Below are 17796 nucleotides of genomic sequence, written 5' to 3' on the forward strand. Positions count from 1 at the left end.
AGCTCACACCTGCAATCCAGCTACCCGGGAGGCTGCAATGGGAAGACTGGGAGTTCAAGGCCAGCAGGGTGCATGGAGAGACAGCATCTCAAAAAAATCCCTCAAAGGGGCTGAGGATTTAGCTCAGCGGCATAAGTGCCTGCCTTGCAAGCAGGCAGTCATGAGTTCGATCCCCGACACCAATAAAAAAGAAAAAGACAAAACAAAACAAAAAAAAAAACCCTCAAAACAAGAAATCCCTTGTGGACACAAGAAACACTACACAAAACCCCACATAGCTTCAAGGCTGCAGGTGCCCATACAGGAAGACCCACCCTCCACCGCTGGGAAATTTGCTGTCAGGGCAAACACAGCACTTCCAGGGCCAGCAGAGGCCAGGTCCTCACACACAGGCACCTGCAGCTCCCACATCCCAGCAGCAGGAGAACCACACCTCCGTGGACAGATGAGGAAACTGAGTCACAGAGGGGAAGTACCTGGCTCGGCGATGCAGCACTGTTTTTTGGACAACTGAGTCTCTAAATGGACACTGAGGGGCAGCTATATCTCGGCCCACACACACAGACCTGCTCCGCCCAAGCAGGGGCACTGGAAGCTCTGCGGACCACTGCTCTGGGATGTGGCATCTCAACCTGTGAAGCTTCAGGTACCAAACCACCTGTGGGTGCCTCAGAGTAGCCTGAGGGGATGCCCCTCTTTACCTCATATTCCTTCAAGGTCCCCTTCCAGGTACACCCCTCGTTGGGACAAATGGCTGGCAGGCTCTCCACCTCCCTGCGGGCAGCGTTGTCAGGAAAGGCCTAGGAAGAGCACAGCCTTCAGTTAAACCTCCTCCAGTGTCCTATGTGGAACAAGTGACTCGGGAGTGCAGCCCCTGCCTGACCAGTTACTGCCACCCTCCTGGCTATGGAGGGCACATGGTGACCCAGAGGACCCTCCTAGCACAGCCTCACAAAGCCTGGTTACTCGCCTGTGTGCTTAAGTATTTTGAGCCTCTACGGTCTCGCTCTGCCCCTAGCGTTACAAAGGAAGTCTAAAATGCTTTTTGTTCACCATTCACAGCTTCAAGAAATTGTACTCACTGAGCTGGTTTCTAAAATGGAAACTCCTTCCTCATAGATGCCCTCCTGAACACAGGCAGCGCAGTTCTGAGGCCCGGAGCTGGGGGACAGAGAGAAACAAAATTCGTGGGAGACCTGTTACGAAGAAGAAATGACCATTGTCGGCCCAGACTACAAACTGACTCCATGCCACACACCCTCAAGTTCCTCAGTGACACTAAAGATCACAGCCTGAGAGGGACGGTGAGGGGCAGGGCCTTCTGGCCGAGGCTTTTGTGATAAGCTCCTCACCTGCCCCTAGAGCAGCCTCAAGTGGTGAGATTCTCAGCCTGTGAGGCCCACAGTGAAGACAGCCTGCTCTGTCAGCCCTGGCGCTATACCGCACTCAGCCTCTTGTGCCCCTGCAGTACTGCAACAGTGACGGGTACCTGGACAGCTCAGCCCACTGCATTCCAGCCTGTAGCATCTGGGGAGGATTCTGACCACAGCCACCAAACCTACAGTGCAAGTCCAAGCCCAGTGCCACCTGGCCAGCAGCCCACACACCTGAGGATGCTGTTCAGGCAGAAGGAGCAGTAGCGGTGTCCACACTGGGCCTGGAAGGGCCTCCGCAGGACGTTTCTACAGGCGGAGCACAGGTACTTGGCCTCGAGCTTGGTCCCCAGGAGGGTCTTGGAAAAGCCAGGCTGCAGAAGGTCCAGGGAGCCCGGTGGGGTCACACTGGCTGCAGCCATGAGACCTGGAACCCCCACAGCCACGCAGCCCTGAGAAGGAACAGACCACATGATGCTCAGCCCAGGACAGTATGGGAGAGGAACGATTGCGTGGAGTCCTGAGAAGATCCACAAAGCAGGATCTGAGCGCGGGAGCCCCATGCTGGGCACCAACTCAAGGGCATCCTGCTAGCCAGAGTCCTGCCTGGCAGAGCCTGCTTCCCGCGAGCACCTCCATCTGTGCCTATGGCCCCGGGACTCTGTGTACAGTCCTGGGAACTGAATCCAGGACACGTGTACAAGGTACATACTCAGCCCTGTTTTTTTTTTTTTTTTTTTTTTTTTGAAGCTTAGTTGCCTGGGCTGGATTTGAACTTGCAATCCTCCTGCCTTGGCCTCCCAGAGTGCTGGGATACTTGTGTACATCACTGCACCCAGCTTGCTGATGGCTTCTAAGACATACCTGCTGGTTCCCCAGGTCCTAGATATGCCTAAAGCCAATGACACCCAAGGAGAGGACACAGCCAACCTGGCACTGGCCATAGTGCTCCCCATTTCTATCAGTGCCACTCACAGTCCAGACCAATCTCAGGGGCTGCAGAGCCCCTCTGTGTGTGTGTCCATTCCCAGGCCTGGTGCCCGCCCATCTCTACCATTGTCAGCTGCGCCTGCAGAGTAGCCACCACCCTCACCCAGGAAGGTGTGCACCACAGGTCTCCCAAGAGCACTGCTCAGGGCCAGGCTGGTGAAGACACAGCATAGCGCACACTAGAAGGCCCTGGCAGCAACACCGGCAGGGCTCTTGGGAACCCAGAACTCCTGAGGTGAGAAGGAAGAAGACCCAGCTCATGACCAGCTCCCATCCATGGCTTGGGCCTCCCTCCGCTGGTTTGTAAGAGTGGTTCCTCGCCCAGGGTCTGAGAAGACCCTGACCTCAAGTACCCACTGACACGCAGATGAACCAGGACAAGGGGGACCTGGCTCCCTGAGTTGCACATCATACCCAGAGCCAAGTGGGCTGCTGCCACACCTGGTACCAGGATCTGCCCAAGGCCAGGGCTCCTTACTCCTTTTTGGCAGATTATGTGCCACAGCCCCCTCCTGAGAGCAGCTGGAAGGCAGGAGCTGGTACCAGGCTGTGCTCTGCCTGGCCACATCTCCGAGCCTGTTGGAGGCAAGAATGGGGTTGGCCCTCTCATGTGAATGACACTGTACCCCAGAAGACACGGGGCATCCAGCAGGGACTCTGGGCCACGGTGCAGTGTGAGCAGCCCAGCAGGAAGGCAGGACTGGGGTTTCGGAGTCCCAGGGCACAGTGGGGAGGCAGGCAGCAGCGGTACAGCCACCAGGAGCCCCCCGCTGAGTCTCCCCCTTCAGTCATGCTGTCAGTCACCCCTTGGAACACTCCAACTTGCATCAGAGATGCCCCCTCCTCTGCAGGACACCAGGAGCCCCAGGGAACCCCAGGGACCCCTGGAGCCCTGCCACTGTCTTGGCTTCAGCTTTCTCTCCCTGCCCCTGCTCACATGCAGTGCCAGGACCCACACTCTCTGTCTTAGGGACATCCACCAAGCCAGGAGGCCACGCCCACACCCACCTCACAACCAGGCCAGCAGCAGTGGCTATTTTGTCCCTCCCCTGCCATCTGCTCCACACACCCACGCGGTGCAGGGGGCGCACGTCTAACCCACAGCCTCCTGAAGGCTGCCCAGGACACCAGCCAGGGCTGCTCCTCTGCACATCCAACTCCTGCCCACTTAGAACACTCAAGTCTCCTCCTTGTGCCATGACCTGGGGGTCACCCGTGACATGACCATAGCCACGACTGTGGCCCTTCTGAGGCAGACTGACTCCAAGAAGCAGCACCTGGCTGACAGCACCATCCCTGCGAACCATCTCGATTTCAGTTCCACGTGGTGAGATCACCCCACCACACCCGACAGCTGTCACATGCCACTGTCCCCATTCCACGAATGCTTTCAGACCCCAGGCGCCAGCAGGGCTGACCCCATGGGCCACTGTGTGGTGATTCTAAAGGAGGCAAGTCTGGGGGTGAGTGACAACCCAGCAACCTTTGGGGACCTTGTATCCATGTGATGTCCAGACCTCAAAGCGGCCAAAAGGTGCTATCTGTGAGCCCCAAAGCAGGGCGCCTACCAAATGGCCCTGAACAATTCGGAAAACCTGAGCCCCTAAGAAAACATGTTGGCCCTACACAAGCTGTCCTCTGGTGGCACAGCACCCTCTGCACAGGAGCACACGCTTTCAGGCCGCTGGCTGGCAAGGAGGCCCCAAGGAGCCCCTCACAGGGCCACAGCCGAAGCCCTCACTGCCCAGAGTCAATCTAGCGCTGGTGATCCGCTCAGGACTGTGGGGACCCATTCTTCCTTTTGGGCATGGGATGGAACTGTCCAGAACCAGGCAACAAGAACAAACGAGTCATGTCACGACAGTGCCATTAGAGTAGCACTCCAGAACATACGGGCACCTATACCTGGAGGAGGGAGGACGGGGCTCTGCACATGGGCCAGCACTGAGCAGTCACTCTGCCCCTCTCAGAGGGGGACATAATCTCCTTGCACCATGTGTGGGCCTGCTTCCCTGACAGCAACCTACCCAGATGTTCTGGGTGCCACATGTGAACCAGGCATGGTAGTGCACACCTGGATTCCAGTACTCGGGAGGCTGAGGCAGGATGGTCTGAGCCAAGGTGATGCCAGCCCAGGTAAGACAGTGAGACCTTGTAATCTATTAACTAGTGATTTCCTACTGTTTATTTTCTGAAATTCTGTATAACTTGTATCCTTTTTTTTCCCTTTTTCTCCTTAAATTTAAAAAAAAAAAAAAAAAAAAAAGGGGCTGGGGATTTAGCTCAGCGGCATAAGCACCTGGCTTGCAAGCAGGCAGTTGTGAGTTCGATCCCCGGAACCGATAAAAAAAAAAAAAAAAAAAAAAAGACAGTGAGACCTTGTCCCCAAAAGCCTATGCCATACCAACGCAAGGCTCGGCTGCCTACAGCACTGGACCCCCACCTGTGTCCAAACAACTCACTGCACCCATGCATGGAACAGCAGCCCGGGGTGCCCAATATGTGAGGTGTCCGGGTTTCCTTGGGCATTTCTTTTTCTCTGGTCAAAAACATAAATTGAGCCTGGCATAGTGGCACACACCTGTAATCTTGGCACTCGGGAGACTGAGGCAGGGGGACAGTCATGAGTTCCAGGCCAGGCTGGGCTACAAAGAGTTCAGGGTGAACCTAGACTGCACAAGACCCTGTCCCAAAAACAACAACACAAAGCCTCAGAAAGGCTAGGTGTGGTGCCTCATACCTGTTATCCCAGCACTTTGGAAGCTGAGACAGGAGGACTGTTTCGAGTTTGAGACCAGCCTGGGCTACAAAGTGCGATCAGGGCCAGCCTGTACTGCACCCTGTCTCAAAAAGAAAAACAAAACACCCAGAAAGTTGATAAACTGACCTCATGAACCACTAATGGCAAAAGGCACTGCTCAGAGTCACTTCAGATAGGATTTCCCATTTTTAAATATCACGTTTTAAAAGCCACACTCTTGGGCTGGGGATTTAGCTCAGCGGCATAAGCACCTGCCTTGCAAGCAGACGGTCGTGAGTTCGATCCCCGGTACCAGTAAAAAGAAAAAAAAAAAAAGCCACACTCTTACTGGGTGTGGGGGCACATGCCTGTAATTCCCACACTTGGGAGGCTGAGGCAGGCAGATCGATCACTGTGAGTTCAAGGCCGGCCTGCACTACACAGACACCATCTCAAAAGTGAAAACTCCACTTTAGGTACGTTATCAGATACAATGGAATTCCATGTCTTGCATGGACAAAGCAAGAGCATAACACAAACTGAAATCGGCTGCAGGGGGACAGGAGGATGGGCTGTCTTTCCTCTCTATCTCCTGAGACATCTGCTAGATGTAAGATGTGGCCCCTCCTCCCAGTCCCCTGCTTCCGCTGTGCAGGACCCCGCCTGCCTCCCAGCCTTCTTTGTCCTTGTGATTAGAAGGAAAAAGGTCACAGCAGACAGCAGGGCCTCAAGCTTCATGTCAGGCCCCTCACATTCGCCCTCAAGACGGGGGACTGGCTCAGTGGCTCAGAGCTCAGAGACTGCTACCCCGACAGCCTCACAGTGCAGCTGTCAGCTGGCGTCACGCCACGCAGCCAGCGCATTATAGCCTGGCACCCACCTGCACCTCAGGGCTCTTGGGGCATGTGGGCTTCCTTACGTGTAGATCTGAGTCTCATTCACAAAGACACTGTCTTTCTTAGACCTGTGCCATCATCACAAACACTGGGCAGCATGGTGTCAAAACTGCTCATGACTTTCCCGCTCCACCAGACCTGCTGCCGGCAGTGCAACCAGCACTTTCGCCAGGGCCTGGCTGCCACATGCCATCTGCGAGGAGGGTCTGCAGCCACAGCTTCGGTCACACAATGGACAGTGGGGTCTGACGTCGGGGCTGCTGCTGCCTGGACTCACACTGAGGATGGTGGACAGTGTGTGTGATCAGCACCTGATCAGGAGCCCGATAACCACTGTGGTCCTTTTGGGCTCTAGACCAGTTCTCACCGTAAAATTCTGACAGGTTGCTTGGTTAAGAACAAAACCAGCGCCACTCACAGGATGGCTCTGTACAAGTGTGTGGTCTCACAAACCATTCCCAAAATGGAATGCCACTTCCCATGAGAGGCCTATCTCTCAGACACCATGGTGCTCAGGCCACACTGCCATCGACACAGCCTTCGAGGACAGGTAAAGTCCAACTATGAGTGGAATCGTGAGGCCAAGGGCCACCTCCAGACAGAAGCTCCCTGGGGCACACCAGGCTCCGTTCACAGAAACAGCCTCAGTCTCGTCTCCCAAAAAGCCAGAGGACAACAAAGGCCAAATGGCCACAAGCCCATGTCCACTTCTCAAAGCAACACCTGAAGCCTGCAAAATAGCCCTCCCAGGGAGCTGGGCACCAAGGAAGGAGGAGCAGGCCAAGGGCAAAGAGCTCTGAAACTAACGTCAGCAGGGGGCACTGGGCAGCTAACACTCCTATCTGGAGTTGAGTGGAGCAGCACCAGGCAGGTAGTTACAAAAACCAAATGTGATCCCAACCATGTCACCAAATTCTCATGAGGTACACTCTGGGGGAGGAGTGCCTCGCCAAGGACAATCACTTGAATTTGGCCCAGGGACTCACTCCCGACAGACTCAAGGATACCCCAAATGCTGTGATTCCAAATCCCCCAAATCCAAGTTGCCACCCAGAGCCACTAAGATTCTACATACAATACTGGGTTTTCACTTGAGCACTGACCCACCTGTGCTTGGTTGACTCATGGGCATAACAAGCCCACCTAACAGTGAAGAGTTTTAATCCATGTGCAGCCTCCAGCACGAGGCCCTTGAGCACGAGAAATCTGCTTTAGAGTTACGAGTTGACGGGCACACTCATCATTTCTCAGGTTCACACAGCACCAAACCAAGCTCATTTCAACTCGGACATCCCAAAACTGCTTCTACAAAAGGACTGAAAGCAGATGTAGGAGAGGATTGTTCTTATAAGGGGCTACTGTTTATGCTTATTCATGAAGTCAGTATGGATAGTTTTAAATAGAAAAAGCTATATGCACAGCCTGGTGCAGTGGCACGGCATACACCTGTAATCCTTAGTACTTAGGAGGCTGAGTCGTGAGGATCACAAGTTCAAGGCCAGCCTGGCAACTTAGTGAGACCCTGTTTTAAGATTTAAAAAGATCAGGACTGGGGATATAGCTCAGTGACACAGCAACTGCCTGGTAAGCACAAAGTCCTAAGTTTGACTCGCAGTATCAAAACAAACAAACAAACAAAGATTTTTAAAAAATCAAACAATACTGAGGATGTAACTCAGAGGTACAGCACCCTTAGTTTCCATCTCTACCCCACCATAAATAAATAAATAAATACAATATGGGGATTACTTTGTTTCGTTTTTGAGGCCGAGTCTCGATATGTAGTTTAGGCTGGCCTTGAACTCACTGGTTAGCCCAGGCTGACCTCACATTTGTGGTAATCCTCCTGCCTCAGCCTCCCAAGTGCTAGGATTACAGCACTTGTACACCATCATGCCCGGTTAATGCTGGACCCTAACAAGCTCACTGTGCTTGGGTTCAGTTCCCAGCACAGCAAACAAACAAACCAGCCAGGGTTACCAACAGGAAAAGGTTTAGTTGTGACACAGTATCCCATTCCCCAGCACCCACTCACCACACAGCAGGGTGCCTCCCTGCAGCACTTCTGTGTGTGTGTGTGTGTGTGTGTGTGTGCGCGCACACACGCGCACTTGTGTCTGACCACCACTACCTGTGTCATGGCAGGGCTCAGTCAGGACCCCAACACTTTATAAACATCACCCAGATGTATGACCAAGTCACTGCTCCTGAAAGGGAAAAACTGTAGAGGAAAAATCGTTCTTTTTAAAACTTGGTTCTTTTGAAACTGCCTAGTTCTGAAGTTGCTTCATGGCTTTGTTATTACTTTCTTTTTTTTTTTTTTTTTTTTTTGTCTTTTTCCTTTTTCCTTTTTATCGGTACCGGGGATCGAACTCACGACTGCCTGCTTTCAAGGCAGGCGCTTATGCCGCTGAGCTAAACCCCCAGCCCCTGTTATTACTTTCTTGACCCCTGTGACCTCTGAGAATGTAACTCAACATGCTGGGTGCCCGACTGTATCACTGTACCAAGTTTCCCAAACAGATGATCCTTAAACTACCCTGGCAACCGAAGAGCTCACCCTGCTAGCTAATTAGAACCACCAGGCCATTTGTCTCACCCTTGTGCCTCCTGCTTGTGCATCACACAAAAACCCTAGACCACCAGAGATCCGGGCCTGATGTTCTGGGACTGAGCCTCATCAGTGCGTGTTGATATAAATAAATCTGCCTCCAAATCTGGGTGTCTTTCAGTACTTCTGCTTGCACTGCACTCCCGCTGACCTCCCTGCTGCCCTCAGGGTTTTCCCAGCCCCATTTCTCTTCCAGAGGAAACACAGGGTTCACACTGCAGGGCTCCCTCCCAGTGGCATCCCTGCTCCATTGCCACCCACTCTGCTCTTACCAGAAGTTGTCCCATGCATGCATGTGCATGCAACAGTCATCCTCACACTTGTGTGCCCCTGGCCTGTTTGGAGCAGAGACTGGAAGAAGGATCAGCATCCAGGCCAGAGCCAGGCACAGACCTAGAGATGGAAGCCAGGCTCTCCTCACCCTCAGTCCTCGGCTCTACTCCCCACCCAGCCCTGGACACAGGCTGACTACCCAGCCCCGTGTCCTGCACTCTCCTGACCAAGTTACCTCTCAGTGCCTACCTCCCTGCCAGGCATTCACCTCCCCAAGTCACCACCAGCTCCCAACCCCTTCCCCTAATGTCAACTCCTCTGCCGGCCTGGGCCCCAACCCTAGGGACAGTTTCCACTGCGTTCCTCCTCCCTCACTCCTCCACAGGAGGGGCAGGGTGACAGAGAAGATGAGTAACCTTTGTGTGGCATCTGGGTAAAGCTCTTACCCTCTCTGCAAAGGTAGCAGTGAGAAAACCCAGCAGACAGCACCCAGCACAGGCCCCAGGCACTATCTGGGTTTTTTTTTTTTTTTTTTTTTTTTTTTGTCTTTTTCATTTTTATCGGTACCAGGGATCGAACTCATGACTGCACACTTGTAAGGCAGGTGCTTGTGCTGCTGAGCTAAATCCCCAGTCCCAACTCCACTATCTGGGTTTTCCTTTCTGGTCCTTAATGTCCATGCCTGTCTGTGCTTAGGACTTCCTGCCCAGCCACAATCAGAATCCACACACCAACCACCCTGGTGGAAAGGAGTAGCTGGAGCACCCGGTGGTCAGACAAAGCCCAAGCTGTCACTGGGAAGACAACAGTGAAAAGAAGGGGAGCTTTCTCCCTGGAAGCTTCTTCTGGGTGATACCCAAAGCCACAGAATTACAGCTCCAGGGAAAGAGCTGCTCCTTCAAGGTTCTAGGAGCAGCTGGGTTCTGACCGGCAGCTGGCAGTGCCATGGCCTTCACTATACCCACCCACTGCGTGGACACTTCCAGGTCCTGCCAGGATTCAGAGGTAGCAAACAGGACAGGGTCACACTGCCTGGACACAGAAGTACCCTAAGCACTGGAAGCAGTGTCACCCAGGCACATTAGCAAGCACAGAGGTATAGAAGTACCCTGAGCACTGGAAGCAGGGTCACCCAGGCACATTAGCAAGCATAGAGGCCCATGGACACCGCCTGGGGCTCAGCTCAACCCCAAGGTAGCAGCTGCCTGCTCAGCCCATGAGAGGCCATGGCAGCTATAACATAACCTCCCTGCTGTTCACAAGAGCAATGACCTTTGTGTGAGCATAACACAGCAAATTGTGTGATACTTAAAGCATAGTACAACAAAACTGTTTTCAAAGACTGAAGCAGGCCAAAAAAAAAAAAGACTCAAGAACAAGTCTAGGATGATCAGGGGCTCCATCTAAAACAGCAAGTTTTTTTGTGGGGTGGCACTAGGGTTTTACACCTGCTAGGCCCAGCTTTTTTATTTCTTTATTTTTGCAGACGGGGAATGGAACACTCAGAGTTGTACAGGCTGAGAGGGCTCTACTCTACCACTGCACTATGTCCCCAGCTTGTTTCAGAGACAGGGTCTCATTCTATTGCCTCAAACTTCGGATCCACCTGCCTCAACCTCCCAGGTGGCTGTGACTGCAAATGTGCAACACCCACCATGGCTAAAAAGTCACCTCGGGTTGCTACATCTCACTATCATCCTAGATGAAACGACCTGAGTCACAGGGACAGGAGCCACGGGGTAGGGCCAGGCATGGCCTCTGTGGAGTGGCTGAAAGCCAGAACAGGCAACTTCCCGCAAGCAAACTGTGCACAGAGGCCACCAGGGACCAGGAGCTGTGTCTACGTGGGCAGGATTGATTCCTGGGGTCCAAAATTCATCATTCTGACGACAGGCTCGCTGCGTCCCCGGCTCTAGAGTCCTCGGTGTTGGCTGTGACCCCCCCCACACACACACACCTGCTGGGTGCCCCAGGCACAGCATGCCTCGGCCTCCAAGCACAGATCCCGGGGGTCCGACTCGACCTCTCCATAGGGACTCCAACCCAGCCACCTCAGGGCAGACGGTGTCTGGCGGGAAGAAGGGAGCCCGGGCCGGGGCAAAGGCAGTGACCTGGCCCAGTGAGATCTGAGCCACAGGTCCCGGGACGCCAAGACGGTGGCCAGCTGCAAAGCGGCGCGAGACCGGGGGCAAGCAGGAGCGCACGCTGGAGATAGGGAAGGCCGCGACGCCCTGGGCCCCGCGCCCGCGCCCCGCACGCCGCCCGCGCAGCCAACTTTCCGCCCCCCCCCCTCCCCCGCTCCCCGCCGGACTTTCGGTTTCCGGCTCTACCGCCCTGAGAAATCCCCTCAGAGCCACCGCACCCGCCCTTCCCCGGCCCTTGACGCAGACCACTCCACGTTTCGCTCAGCCCGCCCGACTCTGGGCCCAACGTCAACCCTGATCCCAACCCGAACCCGGACCCAGACCCCGACCCAGACCCGCGCAGCCTCACCGGACTGTCTTCGCGCGCCCGGAACTCCAAGCCCGCCAGGCCCCCGCCCCCGTCATCGGCCGCCTCGCCCCGCCCCGATCCTCCTCGCCCCGCCCGAAACCGCCTGACGGACTGACGCAGGAACCTACCAGGAGCGCGAAAGCAACCATCATGAGAGCCGATTGTTTAGCTCCTCCCACCGCAGGCCCGCCGCCTGATGGACTGATGAAATAGCCTATCAAGAGTGTTCATGAGCCGCAGCTTGTGATGATTGGTTGTGCTGCTGCCGCGGCGTGGCTACTTAAGCTTCGGTTCCCCACCCCACCCCCACCTCCCGCCAGAGCAAGTCCTCGCGGACCTTTCGGGTGTTCGAGAAGTCTGAAAGCGAGTGGCTGTACACTTGTAAAGGTTTCAGTGTTGACTTATGTTGTGTGACTTTTACCGCCCAATCCTCTGGCCTCCCTAGCCGTGGAAACATGGAGCACGCAAATGAGGACGTCTAGAAGGGCATCTGCCCGGCGCGGACGGGAATCACAGTGAGTGTCTCACGGGTCACGGGCTTGGCCAAATACTCCGCGCACACTCATCTCTTGCACTGCCCGATGAACCTGAACGGCCCCCACTCTGCAGGGCGGAAGACTCAGAGGTAAGGCCATGGACCCCGCCTCCCCCCAGCAGGGGACCCCGAAGCTTTGGGAATGCGCACGAACAGAAGATGCTGCCTGAAACCCCCGCTCCTGGAATATAACAGCAAGCTTCCCTGTACCCTGGAACTTAGGGGGTCACCGGGCGTCTTTGAGGCTGCCAGTTCTGGGTCTCCTCTTGCAGGGTCAGGGAAGTCTCAGCCAAGCCCAGAAGCCAACGACTCTTAGGTGGCTGCATCCTGCAGGCCCGAAGGGATACGGAGAACCCAGTCCCACTCCGTTAGTATTTAATGGGAAAGCCATTGAGCTAGCAGCATCCCTTCCCCGCCGAAGTGTCATACACCAAGTCCACCAAGTCCACCAGAAAAGCTGGATGCAAGACCCCCTCAGTGCCATCCACATCCAGATTTCACTTCAACAGTCAAGCGCCCACGGCCCCCAGGGCCTCAGGGACAGACCTGTCCCGTTTCAGGCTGTTTCAATGTACTTGCCCAGCGCTGTCATCAAACTGGCATTTATTTTAGACTTTCCTGCTTTCGGTTTGTCTTCTTACACCTTTTTTGCTTTTCTGATGACCAATGCATGCAAAGCTGAGACCAGGGGGAGAGGTCAGAAGTCCCTGGGTGGGAATCAGGTGACATCCCTGCTCTGGAGACTCACCTACCTCTCTGGCTTAGAAGAAAGAGATTCGCTGTAGGTCCTAGGCAGCTCAGGGGATTCCCACCTGCATTCCTTCCTGCCAAATGGAAAGCAAAACTCATACAACACTCCAGCCAGCAGCCACCAAGACCCTCCCACTTCCTGAGATCTCTGTAGCCTGGAGGTGGGAGGTGAGAACATGGCTACCTTTCCTGTAAGCCTCAGGATGATGACTGTTCTGACCTGAGGAATCCTGAAGAGGGCTGTGGGCCTGAGTGAAGTTGGAGCAAATGCCCTGGTGAAGGCCAGCCCTGTTGACTTGGCTGGGAGGCCCTATCCACCAGGGAGAAGACAACTGCCAGTGCCTCACACTGCCTGAGCTTCCTCCAGGCAGGTAGCTGACCCCTGGACAGCTTGACCTCTGCATCGATGGCCCAGATTCCCCGCACCAGCAAGCTGTGAATGGGAGGTAAAGTCCCACCTGTCCCCTTCAGCACAAGGGCCACCTCTCCCTACCACACCTGGCCCACTTCAGCTCTTGGGGTCTTAGGATGAAGCAGCCATCTGGCTGGTGGCCTGGGATTCCTGCTCCCTATAACCAATGTCTCTTTGAGACTGTGTGGAAGTTGGGTGTGGTGGTGCATGCCTGTAATACCAGCACTCTAGGACACTGAAGCAGGAGATTCCAAGTTCAGGCTCAACTTGGGCAATTTAGCAAAACCCTACCTCAAAATTTAAAAAGGGTTGAGGATCTAGTTTAGTGCAAAGGCCCTGATTCAGTCTTCAGCACACACACACACACACACACACACACACACACACACACACACATGCACGCACTCCTGCAGTGGAAGCTTTCCTGGGATGTGAACTGCTCAGGTGTGGCAGCCCACCCAGCCTCCTCCAGGACCCCTTCTGACAACCTTGCTAACTAGCTGGGGTGGCTCAGAGCTCTCTGGTCTCCAGGAGCTTCATTGCCTTGTGCCACCTGTTGGCTCATACAGTAATTGCTGTCCTGGTCCTAGCTTAACAGGGCACAGATTCTGCCTCCTGACGAGCTGCCAGGCAGGTGCACAGCAGTATCACCCTGACCTGATACCTGAGATGGTCTTGGTGACCTAAGATACCCATGGCAACTGGGTATCCCTGGCCCACAGGCACCCTTCCCTGCTAGGTCCCACCTTTCAGCTCTTTCAGCTGTGATCCGGGGCCTCTGACTCTGCCACTTGTGCCTGGTTCTCACTGTTTCCTCAGACCAAGGCCCGTCCAGGGCATGCCCTCTGCCCTCCACCTAGCTCTGCCCACCCACATTGGTCTGAAGCTAGTGAGAAGCCTGGCGTACTTGGCCAATATGTCACCTCCCAGAGCCACTACACAATCCCACCAGGGACTCAAACACAGGACAACAAAGAAAGAAGAGCAGTGGAGCAAAGCATTCATTACATCAGTGAACTTCTCCAAAAACAAGAGGAGCCTAGCATGGTTCACATATCTGAAATCTCAGCAGTCTAGGAGGCTAAGGTAGGAGGATCATGTTTGAATGAGGGCCTGGATAACTTAGGAGAATGTATTTGTATACACACACAGGAGAATGTATTTGTATTAATGTGCGGCTTTTTAGAATCAAAAACATTACTTGGTAGTCAAGTTTCTGTTTCTGAGTTTCAGCATTTGCAAATTTGACAATGACTTTGTCAAAATTGATCTTTTTCTAAGGGCTGGGGATTTACCTTAGTGGCATAAGCACCTGCTTGGCAAATGCAAGGTTGTGAGTTTGATCCCTGGTACCACAGGGGAAAAAAAACTGATCTTTTCTCATTCTGTGGTTTGACAGATGGATCACCATATTTATCTTTTCATCCCACTTGGCCAAGGAATGCTTTTTATTAAACTGAGGGGGTGGGGGGTTGGTCTTTTTTTAGAGGCAGGCTTTCACTATTTGGTTAAGGCTGGCTTCGAACTCATGGCAATCCTCCTGCCTCAGTCTCTTAAGTGCTGGGATTACAGGTATGCACCAGCATGCCTAACTTGCATAAACTGAATTTTGAAATATTACTTCACTGAAGCCACATATGTGGTTAGGGAGGACCTCAGACCTGGGGTACAGTGTCTGATGACAATTCAGGATGTTTCCATATCACAGAACATTCTAGAAAGTGATTCTGACTAATCCTAGCAGCTGTCAGACTTGGCCTGAGACACATGAAGACCCAGAGAGCTCCCAGACCTATTATTAAAATAAGCACTGCTCCAACCTGTGGCAGTTTCCTCAAATGGATGTAGCTGGGGTCACCACAGGACAGAGGGGACATAGGCTGGGTGAATTGTGTGACCAGAGTGCAAGGTCACTATGTCAGTGACATCGCTGAGGCTCATGAGCCCTAGGGGACAAGCGCAGGCACTTGAATGTCCAAGGGACCCTGCGACTTTATACCCCTCGCGGATCACCCTCTGGGTTTCAATGGAAGCAGGTCAAACAAGTGGAAGGCGGTACAGGTGCCAGGCTCCTGCCGGCCTAGTGAGACAACTGAGGGAGATGACACAAGGCAGATGTAACCACAAAGACCGTAGGCTCAGTCCCTGCCATGGGCCAGACCAGCATCCAGCCTGAGCAGGAGATGCGCAGAGGCAGCATCTCGCTCCTGGGGACTGGGACGATGGCTGGGCACACAGCTGCCACCTACTTCCTGGACTGCCCAGGCTCCCGAAAGAAATGCTGTCCCAAGGTCTGCAGAGGCCAGCTGTAGGATTCAGCACTGTGAAAACAAGATACAGGGAGCGCCGCCAGCCACTCAGGGGACTAAAGCAAGAGAATCATCTGAGCCTGGGAGCTTGGGGTCTGCCAGACCATCTAGAGAGATTCCTATTTCTTTCTTTCTTTCTTTCTTTCTTTTTTTTAAATCGGTACTGGGGATCAAACTCTCGACCGCCTGCTTGCAAGGCAGGTGCTTATGCCGCTGAGCTAAATCCCCAGCCCCCAGATTCCCATTTCTTAAAAGAAAATTTGAAGAGAAAACATGTAGAATATAAGGCCCTAGAATCAAAAATGTGATAACAAACTTGAAGATGTAGTTAAATCATTGAGAAAATATTCCCAACATAGAAAATAAGTTTGTTTGTTTATTGTCTTTTTGAGACAGAGTCTCACTGTGCAATTCAGGCTGGCTTTGAACTCACTTTGTAGTCCAGGCTGGCCTCATACGCTGAACAATTCTCCTGCCTCAGCTGCCCAAGTGCTGGGGTTACAGGTGTGCACCTCCACAGCCTACCAAAAATAAAGGAATTTAAAAAGAGAAAAAATAGGGCTGAGGGTTTGGCTCAGCTGCGTAAGCGCCTGTCTTGCAAGCCTGAGGTCCTGAGTTCAAACCCTGGTGCCCCCCACCAAAAAGAGAGAAAATAACCATAATCTGTCTTACTTTCCTGTTCCTGAGACAAAATGTCCAACACCCATAAGTTAAAGGCAGAAAGGGTTATTTCAGTTCACAGTTTGTAGAGGTTTCAGTCTATAGTTAGCTGGCTCCAGGGCAGGGCAGACAGTCATCTCCAAGGAGAAAGTCTGTGGCATGGTGGGCAGGAAGCAGCAGTGGCCAGGAAACAGCACTGATGCAGGCCTCCCTTTCCCTTTTATCCTTTCTGGGCTACCACCCTTTTGGGTGGTGCCACCCACACCAGGATAGGCCTTCCCATGATCCACAGCCAGAACTATGCCAAACCAGTGGACTAAATTAGTACCAGGTGGCCTTAATCCATACTCATACACTCTAGATCCACCCAGCTTCCAAAAGCCCTGTCTTTGACCTCATAAGGCTCTGAGGAGACATCATCTAGATACAACCCTTAACCCTCCACTCCTGACCCCCAGGAGATTCATGTATGTCCCTTTATAGAAAGGCATTTAGCTGGGCATGGTGGCTCATTCCTGTAATTCCTGCCACTCAAGAGGCAGAGGAAGAGAATTGCTGTTTGAGGCCAGCTTGGGCTACTTCAAGGTCAGCCTGAACTACATCGTGAGACTGTCATAAAAGAGAAGCAGAAGGGGAGGGAGAAAGGGGAGAGAAAGCACAGTTAGTCCATGTCTGAGAGCTGCCAAAGTCCTAACAGCTTCAGCATTGCCGAAGAGTTCAAGCCCAGAGTCCTCTCTGACCTTTAAGACAATTTCTTAGCTGCAATCACTTAAAACAAAGCTAAACATTTCCAAATACAATGCCACAAGATAGATGTTACATTCCAAAAGGTACAAATAGAGGAATAAAAAAGAAGAGCCAAAATCCAGCAGGGCAAACATTAAGTGCCGTAGCTCCATGTCTGGTATCTCAGGCAATCTGTGGTAAGATATGAACCCAAAGGGCTTGGGTGGCTTTACTCCTGCAGCACTGCCAGTAGCTGTAGCTTCCGTGGCTTCTGTCTTTGCTCATCCCTTGCAGCTTTACTTGGATGATATACATTCCTGGCTTTTCTATCCTTTGGGGTACTCTACTGAATCTTTGGTTTCACAGTTTTATGCATTGTCCTCTCAAGAGCACACTGATTGACCTTTCAGGTCTTTTTCTGAACTCCGTGTGGAAGCTTTCCTGACCCTGTAATTCTTGGATTCTGCATCCACCTAAAACCAGTGGGAGCCCGACTGGTGGAGCTGTTGAAGCTGAATACACGTGCAGGGCTGTGGCATGGCCCAGGCATGGCTGAACTGAGATGCCTGCAGGGGCAAGATAGGCCACAGCTAAGGCCACCTGGAAACTTTCTTCTAGGAATTTCTTAATTAGTGTCATGTTTTGCTTGGAGAGGTCCTTGAACTCCTCCCAAGGTTCTGCTCAGGTTTCCTGCATTTTCCACTCTAACCCCTTTCTTTGAATAAATATGGGCTGCCCAGAGGCACTATCTGTCTCAGCCACCAGAGTTACAAACTCTGCAGAGGGTTTTGGTCCTTCTGGAGCCCTAAAGATCATACCACTTGTCTGATTTTTTTGGGCCTTCCCCATGCACTCATTTGGGAGATTGGGGATCTGGGCACAGACCCCAATAGGAATACATTCAAAGAGGAGCAGAGGAGAAGGAATTAGCAAAGTAGCACAAGTGAATAGACCCCAAATGGAGAGGTGCCATTTTCCAGAGCCAAGAGGGTCTCAAATGCCATGTAGCAGAGGCCAGAGGAAAAAGC

General features: G+C 53.1%; 1 protein-coding gene and 1 long non-coding RNA gene across 5 annotated transcripts in view; one reads left to right on the top strand and one right to left on the bottom strand.

The window, feature by feature from the left end:
• Positions 1 to 11475, bottom strand: part of Traf2 (TNF receptor associated factor 2) — a 29362-nt gene extending 17887 nt beyond the window's left edge. Inside the window, exons 1-4 of one of the 4 annotated variants that reach the window (XM_003473106.5) lie at positions 11377 to 11475; positions 1608 to 1825; positions 1083 to 1161; positions 702 to 800 (exon numbers count right to left, since the gene is read on the bottom strand). In XM_003473106.5, coding sequence (XP_003473154.1) covers positions 702 to 800; positions 1083 to 1161; positions 1608 to 1795 — 366 coding nt within the window. In that variant the 5' untranslated portion in view covers positions 1796 to 1825; positions 11377 to 11475. Of the gene's footprint in view, positions 1 to 701; positions 801 to 1082; positions 1162 to 1607; positions 1826 to 8882; positions 10817 to 10840; positions 11125 to 11376 lie in introns of those variants that run through there. The other 3 variants (XM_013155923.3, XM_023566391.2, XM_063244191.1) reach the window with 3 other exon arrangements.
• A 204-nt stretch (positions 11476 to 11679) lies between these two features.
• Positions 11680 to 17583, top strand: LOC134474978 (uncharacterized). The gene is made up of 2 exons (XR_010045952.1): positions 11680 to 13107; positions 17179 to 17583. It is a non-coding gene; the product is annotated as an uncharacterized LOC134474978 (long non-coding RNA).
• Positions 17584 to 17796: the final 213 nt, after the last annotated feature.

This window comes from Cavia porcellus, unplaced genomic scaffold (assembly GCF_034190915.1).
Source record: "Cavia porcellus strain 051 isolate PalLab524CR breed Dunkin Hartley unplaced genomic scaffold, mCavPor4.1 scaffold_49, whole genome shotgun sequence".
Classification (NCBI taxonomy): Eukaryota; Metazoa; Chordata; class Mammalia; order Rodentia; family Caviidae; genus Cavia; species Cavia porcellus.